The 26,431-nt window shown below is 41.1% G+C and overlaps 1 protein-coding gene across 1 annotated transcript; it reads right to left on the minus strand.

Annotated features, from left to right (window-relative positions):
* Nucleotides 1-5,767: 5,767 nt before the first annotated feature.
* BTNL2 (butyrophilin like 2) lies at nt 5,768-25,079 on the minus strand. The gene is made up of 9 exons (XM_053663490.1): nt 25,005-25,079; nt 22,296-22,379; nt 20,383-20,703; nt 15,934-16,215; nt 13,399-13,419; nt 9,114-9,461; nt 7,840-8,121; nt 7,053-7,148; nt 5,768-6,490 (listed from the first exon to the last, which is right to left on the minus strand). The coding sequence occupies exons 2-9, from the start codon at nt 22,372-22,374 to the stop codon at nt 6,267-6,269; spliced, it is 1,653 nt and encodes a 550-aa protein (XP_053519465.1). The 5' UTR covers nt 22,375-22,379; nt 25,005-25,079; the 3' UTR covers nt 5,768-6,266.
* Between the last annotated feature and the right edge of the window lie 1,352 nt (nt 25,080-26,431).

Raw genomic sequence — 26,431 nt, forward strand, 5'->3', positions numbered from 1 at the left:
ATGGCAGCATTGAACAAAGCCCTGGATCAAATGAATTTAATCGATATATATGTGGATTCTTTCATCCCAAAGAAGCAAAATACACATTTTTTCAAATGCCCATGGAACATTTTTAAAGATAGACCACATGACAGGACACAAAACAAGCCTCAACAAATTCAAGAAAATTAAAATAATTTCAAGCATTTTCTTGAACCATAAGGGACTGGAACTAGAAACTAACTTCAAGGAAAAAACTCAAAAACACTCAAATTCATGGAGATTGAATAGCATGCTATTAAACAATGAATGGGCCAATAATGAGATCCGAAAGGAAATCAAAATTTCTGGAAACAAATGAAAATGAACACACAACAGTCCAAAATTTTTGGGACACAGCAAAGGCAGTCCTCAGAGGGAATTTCATAGTGATACAGGCCTACCTAAAAAAGATAGAAATATTTCCAAAAAACAACCTAACACTACACCTACAAGAATTGGAGGAACAACAACACAGAAAGCCCAGAGCAAGTAGAAGGAAGGAAGTAACCAAGATCAGAGCAGAATTAAATGGCATAGAGACTAAAATGGCAATACAGAGTATCAATACATCTAGGAGCTGGTTCTTTGAAAAGATAAATAAAATTGACAAATTTTTAAGCAGACTCATCAAGAAAAAAAAGAGAGAGGACCCAAATAAACAGAATCAGAAATGGAAAAGGAGAGTTTACAACTGATACCACAGAGATACCACAGAGATAATGGATTGTAAGAAATTACTACAAACAAGTATGTGTCAAGAAATTTGGAAACCAGGATAAAATCTTCCAGAACTAAATGAAGAAGAAGCAGAAAGCCTGAATAAACCAACAACAGCTGATGAAATCAAAGCAGTAATAAAAAAAACTCCCAACACACAAATGTAGGGGGCTGGCTTGTTTTGGTCTGGCAAATGTGACTCAGCTCTGTATAAAAAACCTACAGAAGCGAGGTGCTGGGCAGGAACCAGACCTTCAAACTGAGTTTTCCTGTGGGAATCAGGCCTAGAAAATGCATACAGACTGTTATGGCTTGCTCTTGCTAAAACTCCATCGCTCTGTTCTAAAACAACAAATGTGTATTGTCTATGTTCAAGGTAATTTCCAAAGCCTGTGTGAATTTTCCCAAGGACAGAGCTAATCAGCTCACTGCCATTCCCCTCTGCATGTTATTTTCATTTCCTTGATTGTACCTAAAATGTAGACAATACTATTCTATGTAATAGATATTAAATCCTTTTTTGATGTAAGACCTGAGAAAAACAATAAAAGCTTGTCTAGGCAAGGGTCAGAGTGCTCTCCTCTTGAAAGAGCGGTCAAGGCACTCAGAGGTGCCTTCCTCTTGAGAGAGTAGCTGTATTGTCGTCCCCTTTTTCTCCACAGGATTGCTGTAGACTGTGCATTTATTCTCTTCTCCAGTCACAACAGGTGTACTCTGCTGGCCAGAGTCTGCCACAAACAAGAGCCTTGGACCTAATGTTTTCACAAGAGAATTTTACAAAAATTTAAAGAAGAGCTAACCTCTATTCATCTCAGACTATTCCAAAAAAATTCATGAAGAGGGAAGACTACCAAACTTTCTTTATGAAGCCAGCATTATCCTAATTCCAAAACTATAAAAAGACACAAGAAAGAAAATTTCACACCAATATCGCTGATGAACATAGATGCTAAAATTCTCAACAAAATATTGGCAAACCTCATCCAGCAATACATTAAAAAGATCATATGCCACAATCAAGTGGGATTCATCCCAGGGATGCAAGGATGGTACAATATTTGCAAATCAATAAATGTAATACATCACATAAACAAAATGAAAGACAAATATCACAACATAATATCGATAGATGCAGAAAAGCATTTGATAAGGTACAGCACCCATTTATGATAAAAAACAGTCAGCAAAATAGGAATAGAGGGAGAATACCACAAAATAATAAAGACCATATATGAGAAATCCACAGCCAACATCATACTTAAAGGGCAAAAACTAAAAGCTTTCCCACTAACATCAGGAACAAGACAAAGATGTCTGCTTTCACCACTTCTGTTCAACATAGTATTGTAGCCACAGCAATCAGATAAGAAAAAAGAAATAAAAGGCATTCAGCCTTGGCTGGTGTGGCTCAGTGGATTGAGTGCCAGTCTGTGAACCAAATGTTCGCTTGTTTGATTCCCAGTCAGGACACATGACTGGGTTGTGGGCCAAGTCTCCAGTAGAAGATGCTCAAGAGGCAACAATACATTGATATTATTCTTTCTCTCTTTCTCTTTCCCTTCCCCTCTCTAAAAATAAATAAAATCTTTTTTAAAGGCATCCAAATTGGAAAGGAGGAAGTAAAACTGTCACTCTTTGCAGATGATATGATCATGCACATAGAAAACCCTATAGACTGCATGGAAAAACTACTCAACCTAACAAGTGAGTTTGGCAAAACAGCAGGATTCAAAGTCAATATTCAGAAATCAAATAATTTTTGTGCACAAACTATGGAAGATCAGAATCAGAAATTGCATTTGCTATAGCAACAAGAAAAATAAAGTACCTAGGAATACACCTGACCAAGGAGGTGAAAGACCTGTACTCAGAAAACTACACAAACTGAAGAAAGAAATTAAGAAAGACATAAATAAATCAAAGCACATACCATGTTCATGGATTGGAAGAATTAACATCATCAAAATGTCCATATTACCCAAAGCAATTTACAGATTCAATACAATCTCTATTAAAATACTAATGATCTATTTCACAGATGTAGAACAAACATTTCAAAAATTTATATGGAACTATAAATGACCCTGAATAGCTGTGGCAATTTTGAGAAAGAAGAACAAAGTAGGAGGGATCACAATACCTGATATCAAACTGTACTACAAGGCCACTGTAATCAAAACAGCCTGGTGCTGGCATAAGAACAGACACATAGACCAATGGAACAGAACAGAGTGTCCAGAAATAAACTCAAGTCTCTATGGTCAATTAATATTTGACCAAGGGGGCAGAAGCATAAAATGGAGTATAAATAGCTTCTTTAATAAATGGTGTTGGGAGATCTGAACAGCTAAATGCAAAAGAATGAAACTCTAGCACCAACTTACACCATACACCAAAATGAATTCAAGGTGGATAAAAGACTTAAATATAAGTCATGACACCATTAAAGTCCTAGAGGAGAATATAGGTAGGCAAATCTCAGATATTCCATGCAGCAACATCTTCACCAATATGTCCCCAAGAGCAAGGGACATAAAGGAAAGAATAAACAAATGGGACTACATCAAATTAAAAGTTTCTACATGGCTAAACAAAACCAGATTAAAATGAAGAGAGAACCAACAGTATGGGAAAACATATTTGCCAATGATACCTCAGACAAGGGCTCAATCTCCAAAATACATAAAGAACTTACATGACTCCACTCTAAGAAGATAAGACTCAATTAAAAAATGGGCAAAGGACCTGAACAGACACTTCTCCAAGGAGGACATACAGAGGGCCCAAAGACATATGATAGATGCTCAGCATCACTAACCATCACAGAGATGCAAATTGAAACCACAATGAGATCCCACTTCACACTGGTCAGAATGCCCATCACAAAGCAAATCAACAAACAAGTGCTGGCAAGGTTGTGAAGAAAAGGGATCCCTAGTGCACTGTTGGTGGGAATTCATACTGATGCAGCCACTGTGGAAAACAGTATTAAAGTTCTTCAGAAAAGTAAAAATGGAACTGCCTTTTAACTCAGCAATACCACTGTTGGAATTATACCCTAAGAATCCTGAAACACCAATTCAAAAATACCTATGCACCCCAGTGTTCGTGGCAGCACAATTCACAATAGCCAAGTGCTGGAAGAAATCTAAATGCCCATCAGTAAATGAGTGGATCAAAAAACTGTGGTACATTTACATAATGGAATACTACACAGCAGAAAAAAAGCTTCTACCCTTTGCAACAGTATGTATGGAACTGGAGAGCATAATGCTAAGTGAAATAAGCCAGGTGGTTAAAGACAAATGCCATATGATCTCACCTATAAGTGGAACCTAATCAACAAAACAAACAAGCAAGCAAAATTCTACCAGAGACATTGAAATAAAGAACAAACTGACAGTTATCAGAGAAGGGGAGAGGAATAATAGGGGATGGGCCATCAAGGAACATGTATAAAGAACACATGGACAAAGCCAAAGGGGCTAGGTTTGAGTGTAGGAGGAAGGGTTGGGTGCGGCAGGGGACTGTGTGGGATGAAAATGGAGACAACTGTACTTGAACAATAAAAAGAAGGAAGAAAAGAAAACTTATTTGAAAAAAATGATAAAAGAAAACTTTCCTAATTTGATGAAGGAAATAGACATATAAGTCCAGGAAGTACAGAGAGTCCCAAACAGGATGAATGTAAAGAGAATCACATGAAGTCACATTATAATTAAAATGCCAAAGGTTAAAGATAAAGAGAGTATCTTAAAAGCAGCAAGAGAAAAGCAGAGAGTTACCTACAAAGGAATTCTCATAGGACTGTCAGCTTATTTCTCAAAAGAAACTTTGCAGGCTAAAAGGGACTAGCAAGAAGTAGTCAAAGTGATGAAAAGCAAGGACCTACAACCTAGATTACTCTACCCAGCAAAGCTATCATTTAGAATTGAAAGGCAGATAAAATTCTTCCCAGACATGGTCAAGCTAAAGGAGTTCATAATCACCAAGTCATCATTATATGAAATGTTAATGGGACTTATTTAAGAAAAAGAAGAATATCAAAACTAGACTACTGAAATGGCAATACATTCACAAGTATCAACAATTGAATCTAAAATACAATCTAGGCAAGCAAGGAGAACGGAAATGGTATCATAGATATGGAGATTATTTGGAAGGTTATCAGCTGGGAGAGGCAAGGGGGAGAATGGATTTAAAAAACTCAGGGTTAAGAAGTACAAGTTGGTAGGTAAGGAATAGATAGGGGGATCTTAAGAACAGTATAGAAAATGAAGTAGCCAAAGTAGAAAATGTAAGTAGCTAAAAGAACTTACATGCACGACCCATGGACATGAACTAAGGGGGAGAGGAGTTGACAGAGAAAATGGAGTACTGGTTAAGGGTGTCAGAGGGGAAAAATTGGGACAACTGTAATAGCATAATCACTAAAATATATTTTTAAAAAGTAAGATGATTTTAGAGCCTTTTCCAAGTCACTCTTTTTTCACATTATTTCTTCTTCCACATGTAACTTCTCTTTAATTCATTGAGTATGTGTTACATGCATTGCTTATGCTTATTTATTTGTAATTATTAACTGTAAAGTATGTTTTATTTTGCTCTAAAAATAAAGTTGACATTTCCTTTTTTGATTTTTTATTATGAAAAATTTTACGCATATACAAAAATGCAGATTAATTGAATAAACTCTCATGTATCCATCACCCAGTTTCATTTACATGATATATAATTAAATTTTCTCTTGGACCAGAATTTCTAAAAATTGTCTCTACTCCACATTTTCTATTAACTTTCTGAGAAAGTGTGGAGCAGGGATTCCATACTTCATATGATTTTCTAGATTATATTTTAGGGATAGGTTTTTCCTCTGTTAATTCAGCTATATTTTCTCTTACACTTTAAAAAATGTATTTATCATTTTCTCCACACTAGTTGGATAATACATTCTCACCTTTTTAAAGAAACCAATCAAGCACTCATCATTCCTTGAGTGTCCTTTCCTAGGCTAAGTTGCATTCTCCATTGGGTTTTCTAAGGTTTTTTGGTCATCATGTATCAGATTGTGATCAGTAGGCAGAATATCAGAGAATTTGGGGTAGATTAGATCTCTGAAGGGATCAGTCACCAGGTCTTATTTCAAACAAGACTCAGATTAAAGCACCCTTGATGTACAGTCTAATGGTCTCATTTCAAGGTAAATATCTCCTTTCAAGGTAAAAGGAGAAACAAGCTGAGATTTGGAATCTAATTCTGGTATCCAGAATCCAAGGAAATGGTGTCAGAAGAAACTACATTAGGGAACCAAAGAATGAAGAGAAGGTGTAGAATTTCAGAGAAGACTGGGGGACAAGGGGAAGATAGGGCACTTGGTCATGTAATAAAACAAGAGAGGTCCAAACACATAGTCCAGGGAGATTCCGACCCATCCTGAAGCCATCTTCAGAGAGAAGGTGTAATCTCCCAGTACTCAAGTCCATAGATACTCATTGCCCGAACTTGTTCTGCAGCCACACAGAGATGACTCATGACACTGTCTTTTTCCTTAGCCAGGACTCATCCTGTTCTGTCTTCAGTCTCCCCCTCCCACTACAACCACCCTGATGTGAGCCCTCTAGCCTGGAGCACGGAGCAAGCGGACTCATCTCTGTGGATGTCTGGTTGCATGACAGTCTATGGGTCTCATGCTTCTTCCCCTCAGAAAAGATCAGTTCTTGGGGAGCTGCATTTGGATCCAGTGTCACATTCACTGTAAATAAAGAAAATCCATTCTGAAAATAAGCAATATCATGGAAGTATTAAAAATAGTAATGTCATGAAATTAATATCTAAACAGGCAAACATTGTTACAGAGACATAAGATATGTAAAGTGAAAGAACTTTTTAGGACACAGAAAACAGCCATCTCTATCAATACCCAAGAAGTCTTTTTCCACCGGTAAGTGAGTCACCAGAAAGTTACAGATCTCAGTGAAATCTTCATGCCAGCAGAACCGCGGCATCTCAGCTCACAGCCTTGACAAGGATGGATATTCTACTTTTTTTCAGCCTCTCCCTTAACTAGATCACTTGGGAATGTGATCACTTGGGGATCAAATTATTGTCTTTTAATCCATTTGCTTCTATTATCACTGTAAACACCGATCTCATTGGACACTGACCCTGATTGCATGAATGTAAGTTGTAGACTCTCATGTTACATGAGTTATTGAATGTTCAGTGAATGACTACCACATGTGACTTCTGAGGGAAGTGCACAGTGGGGTTTCCAGTGCAAAGTGTATTCCACAGTCTCTGTTTACCTCACTTACCATTTCTACAACTCTTTCTCTTTATCAGGCCTACAGCCACCAGAAGAAGCAATCCAAAAATAAGCAGTATCATCCATGAAAAGGTCATCCTGGAATCTAAAATGAGAACCCCAAAATCCCATTAAATTATGAAACTAGGAAAATGTCAAGTTAATCCCTTGTATCTGAACAACTCCTGAACTGGAGAGGAGGATGAGAACCTGGCCTCGGGGAGGAAGTGGGTCTGTTTCTCCCTGCTCTGTGGGAGCTGAGGAGATACTTGAAGTTTATGTTAACTTCATCATTTGCTCCTTTCAGTCAGACACACTCACACACTCACATACCCAAACACACATAGTCACAGTTCAGACACAAATGAATTCATACACTGACTCACACACACATACTTACACTTATATAGTCACACACACTCATGTAGTCACACCCAGACACTCTCACACTGACATGCACACACACACTCACACAGTTACACACATATACAAATGCACAACTCACACTCATACACACACTGACACACTCACACAAGCACACACTCACACCAAGAATATGCACTCAAACACATACACACATTCACACACATTTCTCTTTCTTCTCTTTTTCAGTTATATTACAACAATCACTGGAAAGAGTAGCAAAGGATAAGGTTATCCAGTCTACAGTCGTGAAGGTGATGGTCAGGACCATTAGTTTTTAATCCAAAAGAAAATCCAACATGAGTAAAATAAAAAGTCTGGGTTGATCTTCATATTTATTTTCCAAAGCTGAGAAGCACACACGAATCACCAACCTGAGAAAGAAAAAGTCGCCATTTTCTCCTCTCCAAGAAGTGGGTTGCTGACAGAACAGGTTACGTTCACAGCAGGGCTGTTTGCAACCAACAGAAACGCTTCCATGTGGAAGAGCCCACGGCTGTCTGGAGTCAGGACCTCTGAAAATGATGGCACTGTCTTTCCTTCCGTGTCCCTCCACTGCACGCGGGGCTGTGGGAACCACCCTTCTGAGCTGCACATCAGCTGCACTTGTCCATCCTTCAGTCCCTCCATGGTGATCAGTGGGGAAGAACCCAGACCTGGGAAGAGAGATCAAGACACAAAACCTCCAATCTCTGCAAGTGGCAATTTGGTCAGTGAAGTCACTGAGGAGGGGGAGATTCAGAGGCTTGAGGAGAGAGTGAGGCATTTGGAGCAATTATACTCCACTAAGGGATGAGACTAGCTAGAGGGGGTTTTGCTTTATTTTATTGGGGTTTTTTTTTGTATTTCTAAAATCACCCTGGGACAGATTAAGGGATATAACAAATTTCAAATCTAATCTTTTTTTTCTTCTATACCCTAGAACAAAATGATTTTGACCAAGGCATAAATCATATGACCAGGAAGTAAGTGAATTAGAGAATCGTGTCCAGGATCAAAATCTTATACATATGTCCAAAGGCAGAAAATGATGGTGTCCATTTAACTTCCCCACATGTGCTCCTGTGGCTATCACCTAAATGTATTTATTAATTTACACACAAATCAATGAAGAACCAAGCAGAGTATCCAAGATGTTGGCCTATGTCTTTGATAGCATTTGCTAGCCTTGGGAAATCAATTTTCATTCACAAATATAGACAGTGGCAAAATATGAGGGAGGGAACAATTTTGTCATTCCTTTTCTGTCCTGCCAATTTTGTAAGTATTTGTTATTTTTTTATATGTGGATCTAGTTTAGTCTTCAGAACATTACACTTCCTAGTAACTACACATTTCCCAGAGTTTTAATAACATTCTGTGAAACAGTGAGTCTTATGTAAAGTTATAGAGTAAAATTCTCATATTTCATTAAATGGGTGGCTGCTATGGATATCCTGAGCAGAGTACAGATTCTGTAGCCAAAAATTAAATCTCATTTATTTGAGCTTGTGGACTTTAAGTATCTATGGCAGTTACTGAACATCAGAGGGTTTAATATAAATTTGATGAATGAATGGACGTTAAAAAAATATCAGATGCCAGGGAGATTTTCCAGAACTAACACATCAAAGCAGTAGAAACCAAAACATGTATCTGGAATTCTTACCTACTACCTTCAGATCCAAACTGCTCTCCTGGTAGACACCGTCTTTTTCAAAAAGGCACCGGTACTGCCCATCATCTGAAGTGCTGGCATTGTGTATGTGCAGAGTCAGTTTTCCCTCGTTGAGAGCATCAGTCACCAACACTGTCCTCCCTCTATATTCTGCCATCTGCTCTTTAGACACATGGTCCCCATTCACATGCACATAAACAGCAGGATAGCGGTGGGACCGGACCCACCTCACCTCCATGCTTTGTGCATTAGTCTTGGGGGACAGGTAACAGGTTAATTGTATGTCTTCCCCCACTCTGACAAGAAGGGGCTGGGAAGGTCCAATCACTTTTAAGGAAGCTGTTAAATAAACACAGCAGACAAAACACAAGGAAAGACTCAGGATGGAGCAAATACTGTTATCAGCAAGAGCATCTCAAGTGGGATTTACAACCCACCAGCATCCAGGGGGATCTCAAAGCTCACAGTCATTCTTTGGAAAGCGGTAAGTTTGGTATAATCAGGACAGGGGCTGTCCTTGCTCAAGGCAAAACCATCTTGTCAAGTGTGTCAGCTTAAAAAAATCAGTAACGAAACCCTCCCCTGCCCCTGACTACAACGTATTCAGATTACAGCCCAATAAAATAATTTTGCAATTAAAATTCTTAGAATAAAATTAATACTTCATCACTTAAAATCTGCATGGCCTTAAGCAACTCTTACCAGTGTATGCCTCAGTTTCTTAAACTATAAAACAAATATATCGCTATCAAAATCTTCAGGTTGTTCTGGAGTTAAACAAAATAATCTATAGAAAGCTCTTGAATGACGATGTAGTGCGAACGGAGGTATGCAGACTGTGAGACCTGAGGGCATTGGAGGAAACCCCACCCTCTGCCTTGATGATGGGCAGGTGATGAAAATGAGTTTCTGTGTATGTTTAGTAATGAGATATGGAGAATTCTTTCCCTGGTTTGATTTTATAATAGCTTATAAGTCAGATCCAGCCATCACTTTTTACTTCCCCAAGGTCCCACAGCATGGGGTTCTAAACACACACCCAGTTCAATGTCCCCAGATGATTTATGAGAAATAAGATCAAGAATTGGGGAGGTTGATAAAGCACAGAATGCAACACACGGATGAATACACAAACAGAGTCTGCTCTTCCCACTGTGGAGAGCGGAGAAATTTGTCTAACAGCTTTCCCGGATTCAACCTCTGTTACACCCCCAGTTCCCCATGGCCACAGCCATGCTCATGCTCAGCTTCTTCTATTCTAAATTGGGGGTTATCTTTTTCTAACAAATGGTCAGAATGCTTACACTGATGATAATTTATAATAGAAATACAGGCATAAATTTGCATCTTATCTGAAATGGGGTCAATAACCAAAGACAAAAATGACCTCATTATGTAATCATTTAAAATTTGTTAGGTACTTCTCTCAGGAAAATTTGCTGTCAATGAAATTCTAATTTTCAGATTATTTCCTTCTATTGTACCTAAAATTTCACTTCCAGTTATTTCTAGCATTTTGTTTGCTTTGTCCTTCAATTTTACCTAAAACAATACTATCTCCATTCCATATGTATCTGCTAAAATCTAAAAATGAATGTAAGAGTCAGACAATGGACAGATGACTACTAGAAGTAGTGAAGTGAACACATTGTAGGGTGTAAGAGTGTCGAGTCACTGTATCGTACACTGGAAACTAATATTACCAGTATAAGATTGTATACCAACTATGCTTTGTAATTTTTAAAAGAAAAAATAACCTAGGGTTCAGTTCACTGCCATTTCTCCATCCATGTGTCTTACAGTAAATTACTTGGTAAAACAGACTGTTTCCTCATCTCTGTTACCCATGCGAGGACTGTTCCCCGTGTTCATGGCCCATGGTGCATACCAAACCCATTACCCTGCCAGGCACAGGTCAGTTAAGAGCTATAATGGATTTCGATGGAAACTAAAGAAAGCAAAAAAAATTGGGGGGATTTAATTAACTAGGTGTGTTATAGACATATGAAACTCCTGTTTTTACAGAATTCAAGAGAAAATAAAGTTTAAAGTACTGGGGAAAGTCTGACAGCCCTCTTTGTTAATAACTGATGTTCTACTGGAATAAGAGCTCTTTGACAACAGCCCTACATAATCTTTTCTGTAGGGCTTTGTACACAGACACACACACAATTTGTGCTCACATCTGAGTATTGGATGTAGGCTCCTGAAATGCCTCCTGAACACCCACTGAAAAGTTTAATCTTTTCTGAACTGCTAAGTATACTGACCTACACACTAATTCCTTGAAACCTGATAATGTCATTATCATAACCTATAATCCTTATCCAAACAGCATATTTTATTAAGTTGGCTATCTCATTTCCCAAGCTAAATTACACTGTACTATGTTATACTATGTTATGTTATATTATATCATGTCAACACTTTTAGAATTGGACACATTAGAGATTAAATTCAACATGCTCATTTTAAAGTTGAGAAAATAGGGACCAATGCTTTAGTTAAATTACACGTAAAATATTAGGAACTTGAACTGGTAAGTCAGACATAGATTAGAAAGCAAACACCACAATTTCTTGGTGTTTTTTGGCAAGATACATATGTCTCTAAGATTTTTCCCAACAGTAAAATGAGGATAAATCTAATACCTTTTATAATTTTCATAAGAAAAAAATCTGGTAAAGCGCTGAGCATAGTACTTGACATATAATTAATATTTCAAGTAACTAGTCACTATTTTTCTAAACCAGCAACATTATTTGCCAGAGCAGGGACTGGGATTTCAGTCTCAGGACTTCAAGAGGCAGCTCAGTTTGCCAGCAGCCCTTTGCCTCTGAGCTCTAATTCCGGAGAGTGGAGAGTAACACGGAGGGAGAAGCTCCTGCCTCCTCAGTCAGCAGCACCCCCTCAGAGCACCCGAGGGCACAGCCCTCTGACCCCACCTGTCAGGGAGCTTAGGGAAGCTCCATCTGCACACCTTGTTTTAGCGTGTCCCAGATGAGCACAACTCAGGAACAACATGCCACTGGGGTGTATTTTGTGTGCTGGGGCTCCAGCGAACATGTCAGGTTGGTTCAGATAACTCAGAGGAGTGACTCTTCACCTATAATCTTTCCGAGGGACAGGAACATGTGCCAGCCTGTCCAAACACGGTCGTGGCTTTCTGACCTGTAATTAACCAGCTTCACTGGTTAAGATTTCTGTCTGATCATGAGCAGATGTTGCCCCAGGCAGAAAGGGATCCAACTTGGAAGGGAAGGCTCACAGGTGTGCGGCTCTCCTCAGATTGTGGAGTTACCTTTGAACTTCCTGAGGGCCTTCCTTTTATTTTTATGGCCCAATGAGGTTAAAAGTGTCATATCAAACTCTGGAAGATATTGATTGAGGAGTGTTTACCCCCTAATTTTCCTCAAATTAGAAAAGGAAGTGTGCTTAAGGTCATCTGATGTACGCACAGGTGCACATACACACACTCCTGTGACAGGTAACTCGAGGAATAGCAGGGTCTTGGTGGAAGAGAAAAATAAACGGTCTGCCTGTGGGCAGGGCGCAGGCTGGTGGTCATGGGCTGGGAGAAAAGTTTACAGAAAGAAGGAAGATGGAAAGGAGGTGAAGGAGAAACTGAAAGAGGTCCGAGTATGAGTTGGTTATTTTTTAAACCACTTATCTTAGGTACAGTCAAGTACCTGCAGTCCAACTACTAAGAAAAGGAGAAAAACTAAAACAAACAGTCAAAAAAAGAAAATCATCAGCCCGGGCAGCACAGGGTCCCAGGCTGATCTGGGAAAGCAACCTCCCACTAGTGATGAGGTTAGAACACCTGGGTGAGGAGCAGGTGCAGAAACCACAGCAGAGCCAGGGTGTGGAGGTGGCGGCCTCCGGTTGTCATGATGACACTGCCTTCACTCACACTAGCAACTGCCCCACTAGCTGTCCTGTGCCATCTCTACACACTCCCAATACGGCCCCCTTTCCTCCTGCCCAACAAGCAGAGGTTATGTCTCTGGCCCTTACAGGTGACCATCTGAGGCTCACTTGGGTTCCCATAAACACTGAAAGTGACAGGTGACAGAGTGCAAATGGGCCTAAAGGAAGCTGTGGAGACCTGCACTTTGCCCATCCCCTCTGGTACTAACTGAAGGTGGGACTTCGGAGAGTCATGCCTCAAGTTCTCATGGGGATCCCATGGTGTCTCAGTAGCCTTTGCCTGGGAGCCTGTCTCCCTCCGGGAAGCACAGAGGCCGACCCACCTCTGTGCAGCACGGCCACTCACCGAGCTCACTCTGGAGTTTCTCTGGAAAGAGAATGAGAATAACAGATTAGGTAAGCAATGTGTTCTAAGGGAAAGGTGTAAAATATCTCACAAAAATAAAAGCAAGTCTTATCTTTTATTGGAAATCTGGACAAATAAAAAAGAAATTAAATGCAGAAAAATATTCTCTCCCACCTGGTGGTTCAGCTGTTTTTCTTTTTCTCTGCACAACAAAAATGCTCTCAGTTCTACCACCTCATAATACATATTCTTTTCATAAATGTAAGGAAAATATAAAATACATGAGCATTGACAATTATCACCTATAATTCCAAACTGAGAAATGAAGCGTGTATGTGTGTGGCACATTTTAACATTAACATACACCATTTACTTCAATTTTTCAATATCCATTTATAATAACTATTGTCTTATAGCCTTATATCTAAAAGTACATGGTGTCAAAAAAAGAATCTTTACATGATTGGAAATGTCTATACATAGATAAATAGTTGTAATCTTTATCATTAAATGCCTCATCATGAGGATATTTCAACTATTAAATTTTTTTGAAGAAAACATTTTTCATCGATGCTATAATAAATAGTAACACAAAACACTTAACACTCCACCGTTGTATTGGATTGTTTTGGCAATTGTTTTGGCTGTCGTTTTGCTGCTATTTATCAATGAAACCATAATTAGGATCCTATTCTGTAAGTAGTTGCCTCCATCTTTGATTTTCTTTATATGATAGCTTCCCAGAAGCAATCAGCACAATACCACATAAGAAAGCATTTCAGTTGAAAGAATGTAATTTGTTTGTTTGTTTGTTTATGTCTTTTGAAACAACATGGTTTTATTATCTCTGAAGTCACAGATGTTATTTACATGATGAGAACAATTATTATTTAGGAATTATATCCCCAGCTGTAAAGTTTCCAAGATCCGACTTGGGATGAATTAAACTTAAGTGTTTTCAAACATGTTTTTTCAGTGTGTTCAAATGAAAGGCAGGTTGAGGACTCCCACTTAATTCCTCAAGAGCTATTCTCCTCATAGACTTTTGGAACAGGAACTACTATAAAGGACATGTGGACAAAACCAAGGGGGAGGGTGGAAGCAAGGGAGGGAGGAGGGTTTGTGGGGGGAGGGGGAGAGAAAATACAGACAACTGTAATTGAACAACAATAAAATAATTTAAATAAAAATAATAAAATGTAAATAAAAAGATTTGTGGAACTGGGATAATAGTAGTCATGTAATAACCTGTACTTGCATTGCTTCAATACAACATGTTTCTCTGTACAAAAGCATACATGGCTCAATAGACTGGGCAAATTTTCATTTCTTTTTTTAATATGGTAAATGATATAATTTTATTTTTGTAAAAACTTTTTAAATTTTTTATTGATATTCAAGTACAGTTGTATCCACTTTTCCCCCATCACTCGCCCCCACCCCACTCCCCCCAACCTCCCACCCTCAATCCCAACCCCCTTTGGCTTTGTCCATGGGTTCTTTATACATGTTTATTGACGACCCTTCCCTTTCCTCCCCCTCCCCATTACACCCTCCCCCATCCTCTCTGGTTGCTGTCAGATTGTTCTTTATTTTAATGTCTCTGGTTGTATTTTGCTTGCTTATTTGGTTTGTTGATTAGGTTCTACTTATAGATGAGATCATATGGTATTTGCCTGTCAGTGCATGCCTTATTTCACTTAAAATAATGCTCTACACTTCTATCCATGCTGTCATGAAGGGTGGGAGCTCTTCTATTTTTTCTGCTGTGCAGTATTCCATTGTGTAAATGTACCATAGTTTTTTGATCCAGTCATTTACTGAGGAGCACTTAGGTTGCTTCCAGCACTTGGCTATTATAAATTGTGCTGTTCTGAACATTGAGGTACATAGGTTCTTTTAAATTGGTGTTTCAGGGTTCTTAGGATATAGTTCTAAGCAGTGGAATTTCTGGGTCAAAAGGCAGATCTATTTTTAGTTTTCCAAGGAAATTCCATACTGTTTTTTACATTGGCTGTACCAGTCTGCAATCCCAACAGTGCACTAGGGTCCCCTTTTCTCCACAACCTCTCCAACACTTGTTTATTTGTTTATAATGGCCATTCTGACCAGTGTGAAGTGGTATCTCATTGTGGTTTTAACTTGCATCTCCCTGATGGCTAGTGATATTGAGCATTCTTTCATATGTCTCTGGGCCCTCTGTATGTCCTCCTTGGAGAAGTGTCTGTTCAGGTCTTTTGCCCATTTTTCATTTGGGTTGCTTAAAAGACTGTAGTTTTATTTCTTTTACAATGTCATACATATTTGTAGGTAAATAAAATCTTGAAGTTGGAAATAAGTATAATACTATTATTAATAGTTATTTAGCCAAAATACGGTGTATACATTTTCAGTCATAAGTGTTTTATAGTTTTTAATACACATTACTAAGTGTTAGATAATTTTCTTGGTTAAGAAAATATTAGGTGTTATGGAACAGTCCCTGGACCTCTCCTGCTAATCTGAGCATCTTGGTCCTAGAGGGAGAGCACTGACCTGGGATGGAGATGACTGAGCCCTTCTCCTCAGTGAGGACAGGGTTGTGGATGAAGCAGGACACAGTTTCTGCAGAGGCATTTCTGACCACGAGCATGGCTTCCACATAGAACAAGCCATCTTCATCTTGGATGTGATACTCAGAGAAAGTCAGCAGCTTCTCTCCCTTCATGTCTTCCCAATAAACCTGAGGCTCTGGGAACCAGCCTTCTGCAGTGCAGACAAGCTGTATTTCACCTTCCTTAGAGCTCTCCATGTGGATATGAGGGGCAGACCCCAGACCTGTGGAGGGAGGACATAGCCCTGAGGTTCAGAGCCTGTGGAGACACACATTATAGATTCTGATACCTCAGTGCCAATGCTCTGAGGAGAGAGGAGAAGTTGAGGGATATGGGGAGCAAAGACCATGCCAAGTCTTCTTTCCATTCAAATTGGAGCTCCCATACACTGTAATTGTTCCTAAGCCTGGATCTTTAAATTTTAGAATACAAGCAATATTTTTCTTTGGATCTAGACAGGAGAATAAGGAAAAAGGACATTTGACGTGTGGCTTATGTCTCTGGTACTGTAAACAAAGATGTGTTATAGTTTACTCATAAACCCACGCATGCCACAAACTCTGCCTTTTTCATCTTAATATTATTGTTGTCAGGCACTTTGCCTGACATTTCAAATGATATCTTGACTCCAATTTAAATAGAATATTTAATATAAAGTCAGACATCACCTCCCCGGGGACTATTCTTTCCATTCTTTTTATTGGCTGTTGTGATCTTGGGATGCTATTGGATATTTGAGGTGTGTGCAATGAGAACCTGCATGAGGAGTTCCTGTATCTAAATATTCCACTCAATGGAAAAATGTTTTTGAGAAATTCTAGTTTTTATATAATGTTCTTTCTCATCAACACAACTCTCAAACCTAAACAAAGGAGGCTGTATTTTCCCTAAATGGTAATTCTGTCTCTATTGCTCCTTCTGTGAGAGCCTTGGAAAACGTGTGGCTTATTTTCAAATGTCCCTGACAGTGAAATGCCTCAGTATGTGCCCCACCCCCTTCATTCCACATCTCAGGAATACATGGATTCCTTCTTCCATCTTAAATCATCTTGAACATAATAACAATAATATGAGTGTTTTTTAAGTATTAGGAAATAGCCTCATGGAGAAGTAAAAAGGAAGCAGTAGCAGCAAGATTCTGCTTTGTCACCACAGAACCACCTGCCTGATAAGGTAAATGGATTCGCCCGATTTTCTCTTCAGCATGTGGAGGAGTTATTCCTGCCAGGGAACCATCTAATCATTTATACTTTTCGTGTATTTGTTCTTACTTAAGACACATTCTTTCTTCAGGGATCCCTTTCTTCCTAACTCCTTCCTACGTTGCTAATGCAAAACCACATGCAGTGCCTGCCATTCACAGTGAGTCCCCAACTCATTGAACATGGTATATGATAATTTCCATAAAAGCACAAAGTTCGTGACCACTTCAGTCCCATCCCTAGCTTTCGAACTGAAGGAATTACATAACAAACAAAGTGTTCACATCTCAGTTACTGCACATTTGATGTTGGGTAGAGAACAACCAATTCCATTGCAATACGGATGTTGGGCAGTCAGCTAGACTCACTCAGTAATGGACTTGTGTTGGGGGCTGGGATAAGCCTGAAACAGCAGCGAAAGGAATAACGAGCCAGAACCCCCCCCGGGGCTCCGCAACACCAACCCCGTTCACACCCCGACAGCGGCATTTCAAAGGTAAGACCCAGCCATGGGACAGGCATGCTCACAACATGATTTGTTCGTTGCTCAATTAAAAGAGTCTCTCAAGGTGCGCAAGAGTTCGTAAAAAAGATTTGAATTCCTTTTTCACTTTTGTTTTTAAAATCTGCCCATGGTTTCCTCAGGAGGGTAGCATTGACTCCCGCGTCTGGCACCATGTAGGCGACTGTCTAAATGACTATTATAAGGTTTTTTTGGCCCCGAGACTATCCCTATAACTGCCTTTAACTATTATAACCTCATAACAGACATCCTTAAAAACCACAATAATTCCCCTGACATACAGCGCCTTTGCAAAGAAGGGCAAGAAATTCTCCGCAGTCACTCCCCGGCCCGCAAAGAGGGGCAAGAAATTCTCCGCAGTCACTCCCCGGCCCCCTCCAAAGCCCCCTCAGTCCACGGCCTTCCCGACGTTCGTGCTGACTCGCTTTCGCGACCCCCCTCACGAGCGCCTTCAAACTGTCCTTCTGTCTCCATCCGAATAGATACAGACCCTCAAGTACCTTCTCTGTACCCTCCCCTTCAGGAGTTCTATTCCTCTGCTCCACCCCCCAATTACCAAGACCCCGGCGACCAGTTAGACCCCTCTGAACAGGCAGAATTAGAGGACGAGGCCGCTCGCTACAATAATCCTGACTGGCCACCACTCGTGGCGGCAGTCCTTCCGCCATTCAAACCGCCTCCTTATAGTACCTCTCACGCACCCGCCGCCGCCATTTTGCCTTCAGCGCATGGCGCGTCTGCCATTTCACCCTCGGCGTGCAAGGCACCCCCATGCCTCTAGCTGTCTCCACCAACATATCAGCCCTAAATATCACCGAACAAAACTGCACCCTCAGCATACCCTTTAGAGTTCAGCCTATGCTCTTTTACTCCTCCCCTTGTATCTATAAAAGTTCACAAAATAATTCTTTTGATATTTCTGTTGGTTTCGCTAGCTTTACCAATTGTAGCCACACGCTTAATTACAGTACATCCCTCTGTCCTGGCCCAGGACGAGCATTCGTGTGTGGTCATAATCTAGCTTTCACCGCCTTGCCCGCCAATTGGACAGGGCTATGTGCCCTAGCTGCCTTATTACCTGACATAGACATCATCCCAGGAGATGAGCCTGTCCCCGTTCCTGCTTTTGACCACTTCGCAGGACGACACAAAAGAGCCTTAGCTGTTATTCCCCTGCTTGTTGGTCTAGGAGTCTCTGGAGCCGTAGCTACCAGAACTACAGGATTAGGAGTCGCAATTCACTCCTATACAAAACTTTCCAAACAACTTGTCGATGATGTACAAGCCTTAAATACTATTACTGACATTCAAGACCAATTAGATTCCCTAGCAGAAGTAGTCCTACAGAATAGACGAGGTCTAGACTTACTCACAGCAGAGCAGGGAGGTATCTGTTTAGCTTTACAGGAACGATGCTGCTTTTATGCCAACAAGTCAGGCATCGTACGGGACAAGATCAAGACCCTTCAAGAAGACCTGGAAAAATGGCGAAAAGCTCTGACTGAGAGCCCTTTCCTTACAGCCTTCAACGGACTGCTCCCCTTTCTTCTCCCTCTCCTCGGGCCTTTAATAGCTATCATTCTTTTCCTGACCTTTGCTCCCTGGGTTCTCAGGCGCACCACAAACCTCATCCGAGACCAACTTAACTCCCTTCTTGGCAAGCCTATCCAGATACATTATCACCAGCTAGAAATGAATGAACCTGGCACTGACTCGCAGCGTTTTCTCCGAGAATGTCCCCGCGCATAAACTCCTTTTTACACCCCCACCTCCTACGAGAACAGTATAACTCTTGGCATTATACTTTACATATCAATTGTAATGGATACCGCTAGGTGCAGAGCAAAGCATCGCAAGGAGAAGCTACCCCGAAGGTGGCCCTGCCATGTCTCCTGAGAGGCAAGTCGGCTTGCATAGAGGTCAGCGCCCCAACCCTCTCCTCCGAAAAGGGCGCTTCAGAGCTCAGGATGAGCTCCGGAGGAGCCAGACCTCTGCCTCCCCTAGCCGGTTAATGTCCACTCCTCACCTTAAAAATAAAAATAAGGGAGGAGATGTTGGGGGCTGGGATAAGCCTGAAACAGGCTGATACAATCAGACCTGAAGGTTGCGCCTGAATAACAGGATGCTGCGGTTAGGAGCCATAGAACTCCCCCTCCTGGAAATGCGGGTGGCACACCAAATGCCTCATGCCTTGATCACGCGCCCGCGAGCCCCGGCCAACGCAGGCAGGGCCCTTAACCACCCCTCCCTTCACCTCCTCCCCCGCCCTTTTAACACCCCCTTCTTGAAAAAAGCGATCTTTTCTGCTTCCTCGCCCCCTCCCTTCTGGGGCGGTGGCCCCGCCCCCCGACTGCCCCCACCACTGCACTTACACATCAGCCTATGCGGCACAAATTCATGTCTCAGCAAAATTGCTGATGATGACATGTCATGGATTTAAAATAATTGTCAAGAATAGTCAAAACCATGTAAGTTAAATTTAGGACCATTGCTTATGTGAGTTTTAGAGATTTCAGAACTACTTGCTCTCAGATGAATCAGGCTGGATGACTGGGCATTAGGAATTGCCTTGATGATTAAAGGCAGTTCTTCAACTGGCAATAAAGTTACCACAAATTAACAGACTTCTCCCTCCAAGACCCCATGTCTTTTTCCAGATATTCACCTGCTACTTTGAGCAGCAAGCTGGTTTCTCCATGATAGTTTCCCTCTTGGAAATGGCACCAGTATTTGTGCATCTTCAGAGCCACAGTTCCCTCAACAAAGTCATCCTCTACCCACTGCACTCGGCCCCTGTGGTCCTCCGTCTGCATCTCAGTCACCTCAGCTCCGACCCGATGTGCTATTTGTATGCTGGGCTCCAAGCGGTACCACCTCACCTCCATGTGCACCGCGGTCCTCTTGGGGAGGAGCTGACATGTTAGTAGGGCGTCTTCCCCTACCCTGGCCAGGATGGGATGAGCAGGGCCAACCACTCTGAAGTCATCTACAAAACAGTGAAAAGGAGGAACCAGGAAAAACCAACTGGAAGATTAACAAGCTTGCTTTGCATGGCCCAACCTGGTGACTTACACATTTGGCTGTTACAGAGATGATTTTCTGTACTGAAAATAACACACAGCTAAAAAATGGGAGTGCCTGTGCCAAATCTGTCACCAGCTGTGTGATCTGGGGGCAAATGCATTACTTTCAGTGAGATTTGAGATTTCGAATCTCAATTTCTTCATCTTTAAGATACGAAAACTATCATTTCTGGGCTGTTTTTATTCTCAAATTAATGTGTAAACCCATGTTTTAATTGGGAACTTCATGAATGATTTCTTTTATATTTTTTAGTGATTTATTTTAGTGATTCCTCTTTATATTGCTAATGACTGACATTGCAATTGCTTTCTTACAATTTAGGCAACACATTTATTCAACAGGTTTTTCAAGTTTTCAGGGTTACTCTTTCTCTCCCTCCCTTTCTTGGCCTGGAGCAGGAAGGACTCCTGTCACTGGGGCCATTGTACAAGGCAGTTTTACAAGGACAATTTCTGGCAGATTAAGGAAGTGACTTGTCTAGGGAGTTTGAGCCTTCCAATCAAATTTTGAGTCTTGTTTGACTTCTTCATTGTTATCTGAAAATTGAGAAGATATTTAATTATTCTTCGTTATAATGCTTAATAATTTTATATGCCACATATAGTATGTCTTTTTCAGCCTAAAATGGTGTAAGGATTTTGTGTAGATCCAATCCTCCTCAGAAAGAACCTCACCTTGCTTAGTTGTTGTTCAACATCAAGAGATGCTGTTCAAAAGTTTGCTATAGAACTCAAGTGGAGTCTGCTTCCATTCTTCATGGATGGAACCTAAACAGGAAGCTAGAACTGGTCATACCATCTGGCTGACTACTTTCACAGGTGAAGGAAATGCACTCCTCAGAGGTGAGGGAGCCACACCCCGTCTCATACTTCCTGGAGCACCCTGTCTTGAACCCGTGTCTTCTGATGTCCTGTCCTGTGTGCTTCCCACTTTGACACGCTGCATTTTGTGGGGAGGGCTCAGATATTACCCACTGACACTGAATTTTCATAATCTTTTTTCAGAGTACAATATTTTGACGAACAAAATTCAGCTACTAAGATTTCCAAACCCATTTACTGAAAATTTCTCCTTCTAGTGTTTTATTTCCAAGTGTTTTATGCTATTCAATTTATGGTATAAAGCATTTTCGTAGCCTCCAAAGTGGTATCCTGCACAGAAGCTAGAGAATTAACGAATGTTCTAACACGTTCCAGGTGGATCCATTTGTTTCCATGTACAGACTCACTTAATCTTAAAGCTCATGCTAACCTATGAGACCTAGGCAGGTTGTTACTCTTATTATGAAGATGAGGAAACTAAGGCAGAAGTTACTCAAGCAACTACCCAAAGGTAACACAGCTGGAAGTGGAGAACCTCTTTTTGGAACACAGATGTTTTAGCTCCTAGTCCTCACTCTTACTAGCATACTACCCCTTTTGAATTAAACCTCTGCACCCAGACTGGGTCTCCAGGACATTGGGGTTTAGTGTGGAGCAGGGGAGGGCACCCTACCTGACTGCTTCATGGTGAGCAGTATGAAGAAGAAGGAGGCCACCGCACCAGACGGGCTGTATCCTGGAAAGTCCACCATCCTCCCTGGAGCAAACGCAAGAGAAAACGTGGCCGTACCTGGGTGAGGCTGCAATACTGACGTACTGACTGCACACTCCGTGCCTTCCAGTGATGATGCAGTCACGACGAGGAGTCCACATCGATCCCTCCACAAGCAAACGGTAAAATGGGCTTGGCTCCATTTCTCATGTCATTGATCATTTTTGACCCCTTAGTCAATGTCTGGCCCTTTAAGCTATGTTTAGGCCTGAAGGAAGATTTCTGATCAAAACAAAAGCTTTCTTGGGCTAAAAGGACAATAATATTTTACAAGTTTTTTTAAAGTCTCCTTAGTTTCATCTATTTGGAGCATGTGAAGACATTATAAACCAGGGGTCAAATATCTTTTTCTCACCCTCCTACCAGTACCTCATTCAGATTCCTTCATCACTAGAGCTTCCTAGATGTAGAGGAAGGAGCAGGAAGGCTCTGACCACCACGCTGCAGCCAGGAAGCCCTGCCCAGTGCCTGGGGAGAATCCAGGGGCAAAGGGACACCTTGGGAAGGGAAGAAAAGAGTAGTGGAAATGGTGCTGCACAAGGAAATGGCCAAGGAAGCAACACTAAATGGCCTTTCAGTATTGTCTTGAAGACACATAGGAATAAATTTTTAAAATAGCCCAACCGGCAGAAATTGGCAAACCCAACAGGCCCACTGTACCTGCATTGTGGAAATACTTGTTCACGGCTAAAATGTTTTAAAGCTACCAGGACAAAAACAGAACACTAGGTTTTGTTTTGAAAACTAAAGAGTTCAGAATGAAAAAAGTCTAAGACTTACTCTATCTGGTTTGTGAAGTATCTAATTGACAGAAAGACTTGCTTCAGATCAGTAAGTCACTTTCTAATTCTCTTTCCCCAGAAACTAGTGCCAGTGACATTTTACAGAGCAGGGAAATCAACAGTCACCTGAATCTTGTGTTTTAGGAGACTATTTTACTCTATTACAAATCTGTTTGCTTTTTTAATGATGCATACTGTCATCAAAATATCTCTAAGGAAAATATTAGCCCAGTCAAGATGCCTAGATCTGAAAGAGTGCAAAAGTATTTATAAGAAAATGAGACTGAGGGCTTTGCCATGTATCTGTCACTTCCTCTGAGACTGAAGGAAGTTGCTGACGCCTCCTTGACACCCTTGAGATAAGCAGAAATGTTCTGTTCCACCAAGTAAGAGCAAAGAGAGGCCACAAAGCCCACGCCAAGAACCATGGCTGGTCGTGTGAACTAGGGACCCACACTTGCCACAAACCAGTTTATGGGTCTGTGTGTCTTTAGGTTTTTTACATTAAAGCAGCAGGGAAACCTACAAATGCATTCTAACAAAAAATTGTCCAAATCAATGAGGCTTTGAAGAAAGTTGTGAAAATACATCTTAACTGACACTGGTGCTGACAGAGATTTGTGCACGAGTATAAAGGGGGAGAAACGCTGCCTGGCCGAGGGTTCCCGATGGGGAAGGGGGCGGTTTTGACCTTGGAGGACACTTGGCAATGTCTGCAGACTTTTTTGGCTGTCACACTGGGGGAGGAAACATCAATAGGTGGTAGCGGGATGTTGCTCACCATCCCACAAAGCACAGCAGCCCAGGCAGCCCGAAACGTCCGAGGTGCCGAGAAAGAACAATGGACTTGATCACCTGTTCATGTGCCAAAAATCTGTAGCACATTTTTATACATAAATAACTGGACTTAAGTTTTAACTTTAAACATAATGGTTTAATTGTAAGCTTTTTGGCATCTCTATTTTATCATTTGAATGTAGGCCATGAATCTTCCAAAACTGCCACTGATGTTAAATGTGGTCAACTTTGCTACCGTCAGGAGACATGATCTAACATGTATATGTGCCACCAACTTTTGAAAAGCCACATTTCTTTTAACTTTCTGGGTGAAGTACAAGTGTTAAACTGCCATGATAAATGTTGGCTTGTACTTAGGCATTAGGTGAATCACGATCCTGAATTCCATGGTCTCCTCATATTCATGTGAGAGCCAATTACAAATCACCATGTCAGGTGTTGTTAGAGGGGTTTTTGTAAAAAAAACAAACCTCAAAACTTAATTTTTTAAACTGCTAAGTAACCACAGTAATTAACAGGTGAGGATTAAATCAGTTCTCAAAGTCTGAAGTTTATATATCTATATATATACAGCTCATCACATCTTAAAACAACACATTTTTATAGTGAAAAAACAGAGTGAAATAAGAGTTCTCAGAGACCACGTGTTTCCTTCCGCATCCTGAGAATCTCTTCTCTGATAGAGATGATTATTCCTGATGTTTTTTTCAGCTGTATCATAACCATGCAACAGACAAGGCAACAGCAGCTCAGAGACACAAACACACACCATGTAGGAAAATGGCCAGAGTTACCCTGGTTTTCTGAGTGCTGGTCTAGTGTCCTCCCTCACTCACTTGCTTCGCAGCAATATTGTGAGATGCTTTGAAAATTGTGAAGGGAGTAGCAGCATAGAACATGAGTGGGTGGCATTCCAACAGTGACAGTTTCCCAGCCGGGTGCACGCTCTCTACACCTCCGACTTCCTCATCTTCCTCTACTTCCCCGCCTTGCCCTGGTGCCATCCACTGGGACTCTGCAAACCACTCACCTGTCTCCCTCTCTCCTTCAGGAGGAAACTGGGCTGCTGGTGTTCTCCTCACTGGAGTTCGGGTGCACCCTTCATCCACACAGCCGGTGTCCACAGGCTGGAGTGAGAGCTCTGGGACAGCCAGAGGGGGTGGGGGCGGCTCCGGTCTTTGGAGTCTGGTGAGGGAGGGTGTGTGCTGCTGTGCCCACACTGAAGGGAGAGCTGAGGCCCCAGGACCAGTTCTGAAAATCAGATTCTAATCAGAATAGCAGGTTCCTCCCACCATCTGCAATCCTCTGAAAAGTGAAACTCAGACAACAAGTGGACTTTGACTGAGTTTAGTTATGACTTCTTGCAACCTACAGGGACATTAGCACTCCTCACCCTCCCCCAGAACCAGGACATAGGTTGGGCCCCATGTGACACAGGCTCTGCATAACCCCCCTCCACCCCCCACCCCGGTCAGGTCCTCACACCTCACCCCCTGCGGGTGGTCTGCCAGACCCGCGGCAAGGATCCCCCACCTAGGGCCAAGTTCCTAGAAGACAGTACCCACAGGGCTTAGAATTGGAAACCAGATGGAATAGCAATGATCCCATCTCTCATGTTACTGATGGGAGAGCAGAGGCCCAAGGAAAGAAATTACCTTCTCCAGCATCACAGGCCAAGGTCCCTTGTTTATTAGTTCATTGCTTTTGTACTGGGTTCTTTATCTCCCTTTGCTGAATAATAAAGAGTTTAATTACCCTCAGAGATTGACAAAGAAATGTAATAAGCTTCTCAACACAGTGTTTGGGCACAAAATTGTAACTAGAGTTTGTAGGCACATTTTATGTATGTGGTTTGTTTAGGTTAGATTTTTCCTGAAATTCTCCTTAAGTCAGTTTTTCTTGAATTAAAGTGCAAGTGGCCCTGGGGTTAGCAGATGTATTGCAGGGACTCAAGAGTCCCCAGAATAATTTCTAATTTAATTTAGATGTCCATTTCACTGTAAATTATAAGAATATGTAACATGATGATGTAATTAAGAGTTTTCCCCAAAGTTTCTTCCCCTCCCGTTATGATCAGCCCATATTTTGGCACCTAACTTAGGTTTCTGCTCTTGTTTTTTACATTACAGTTGACATGTAATATTATTTTCTGTTAGTTTCAGGTGTAAATCATAGTGGTTAGACATTTATATAATTTACAAAGTGATTCCCCTGATAACTCCAGTACCCACCTGGCACCACACAGTCATTACAATATTATTGACTGTATTTCCTGTGCTGTGCTTTACATCCTCGTGACGGTTCTGTAACTACCAATCTGCGCTTCTCGACCCCTTCACCTTTTTCATCCGGCCCCCCAACTCTCTTCCCCTCTGATGTCCATCAGTGTGTTCTTTGTATCTGAGTCAGTTTCTATTTTATTTGTTTGTTTATTTTGTTCTTTAAATTGGACACAGA

Source organism: Artibeus jamaicensis, unplaced genomic scaffold (assembly GCF_021234435.1).
Source record: "Artibeus jamaicensis isolate MK-2021 breed Jamaican fruit bat unplaced genomic scaffold, CSHL_Jam_final contig_3183, whole genome shotgun sequence".
Taxonomy (NCBI): Eukaryota; Metazoa; Chordata; class Mammalia; order Chiroptera; family Phyllostomidae; genus Artibeus; species Artibeus jamaicensis.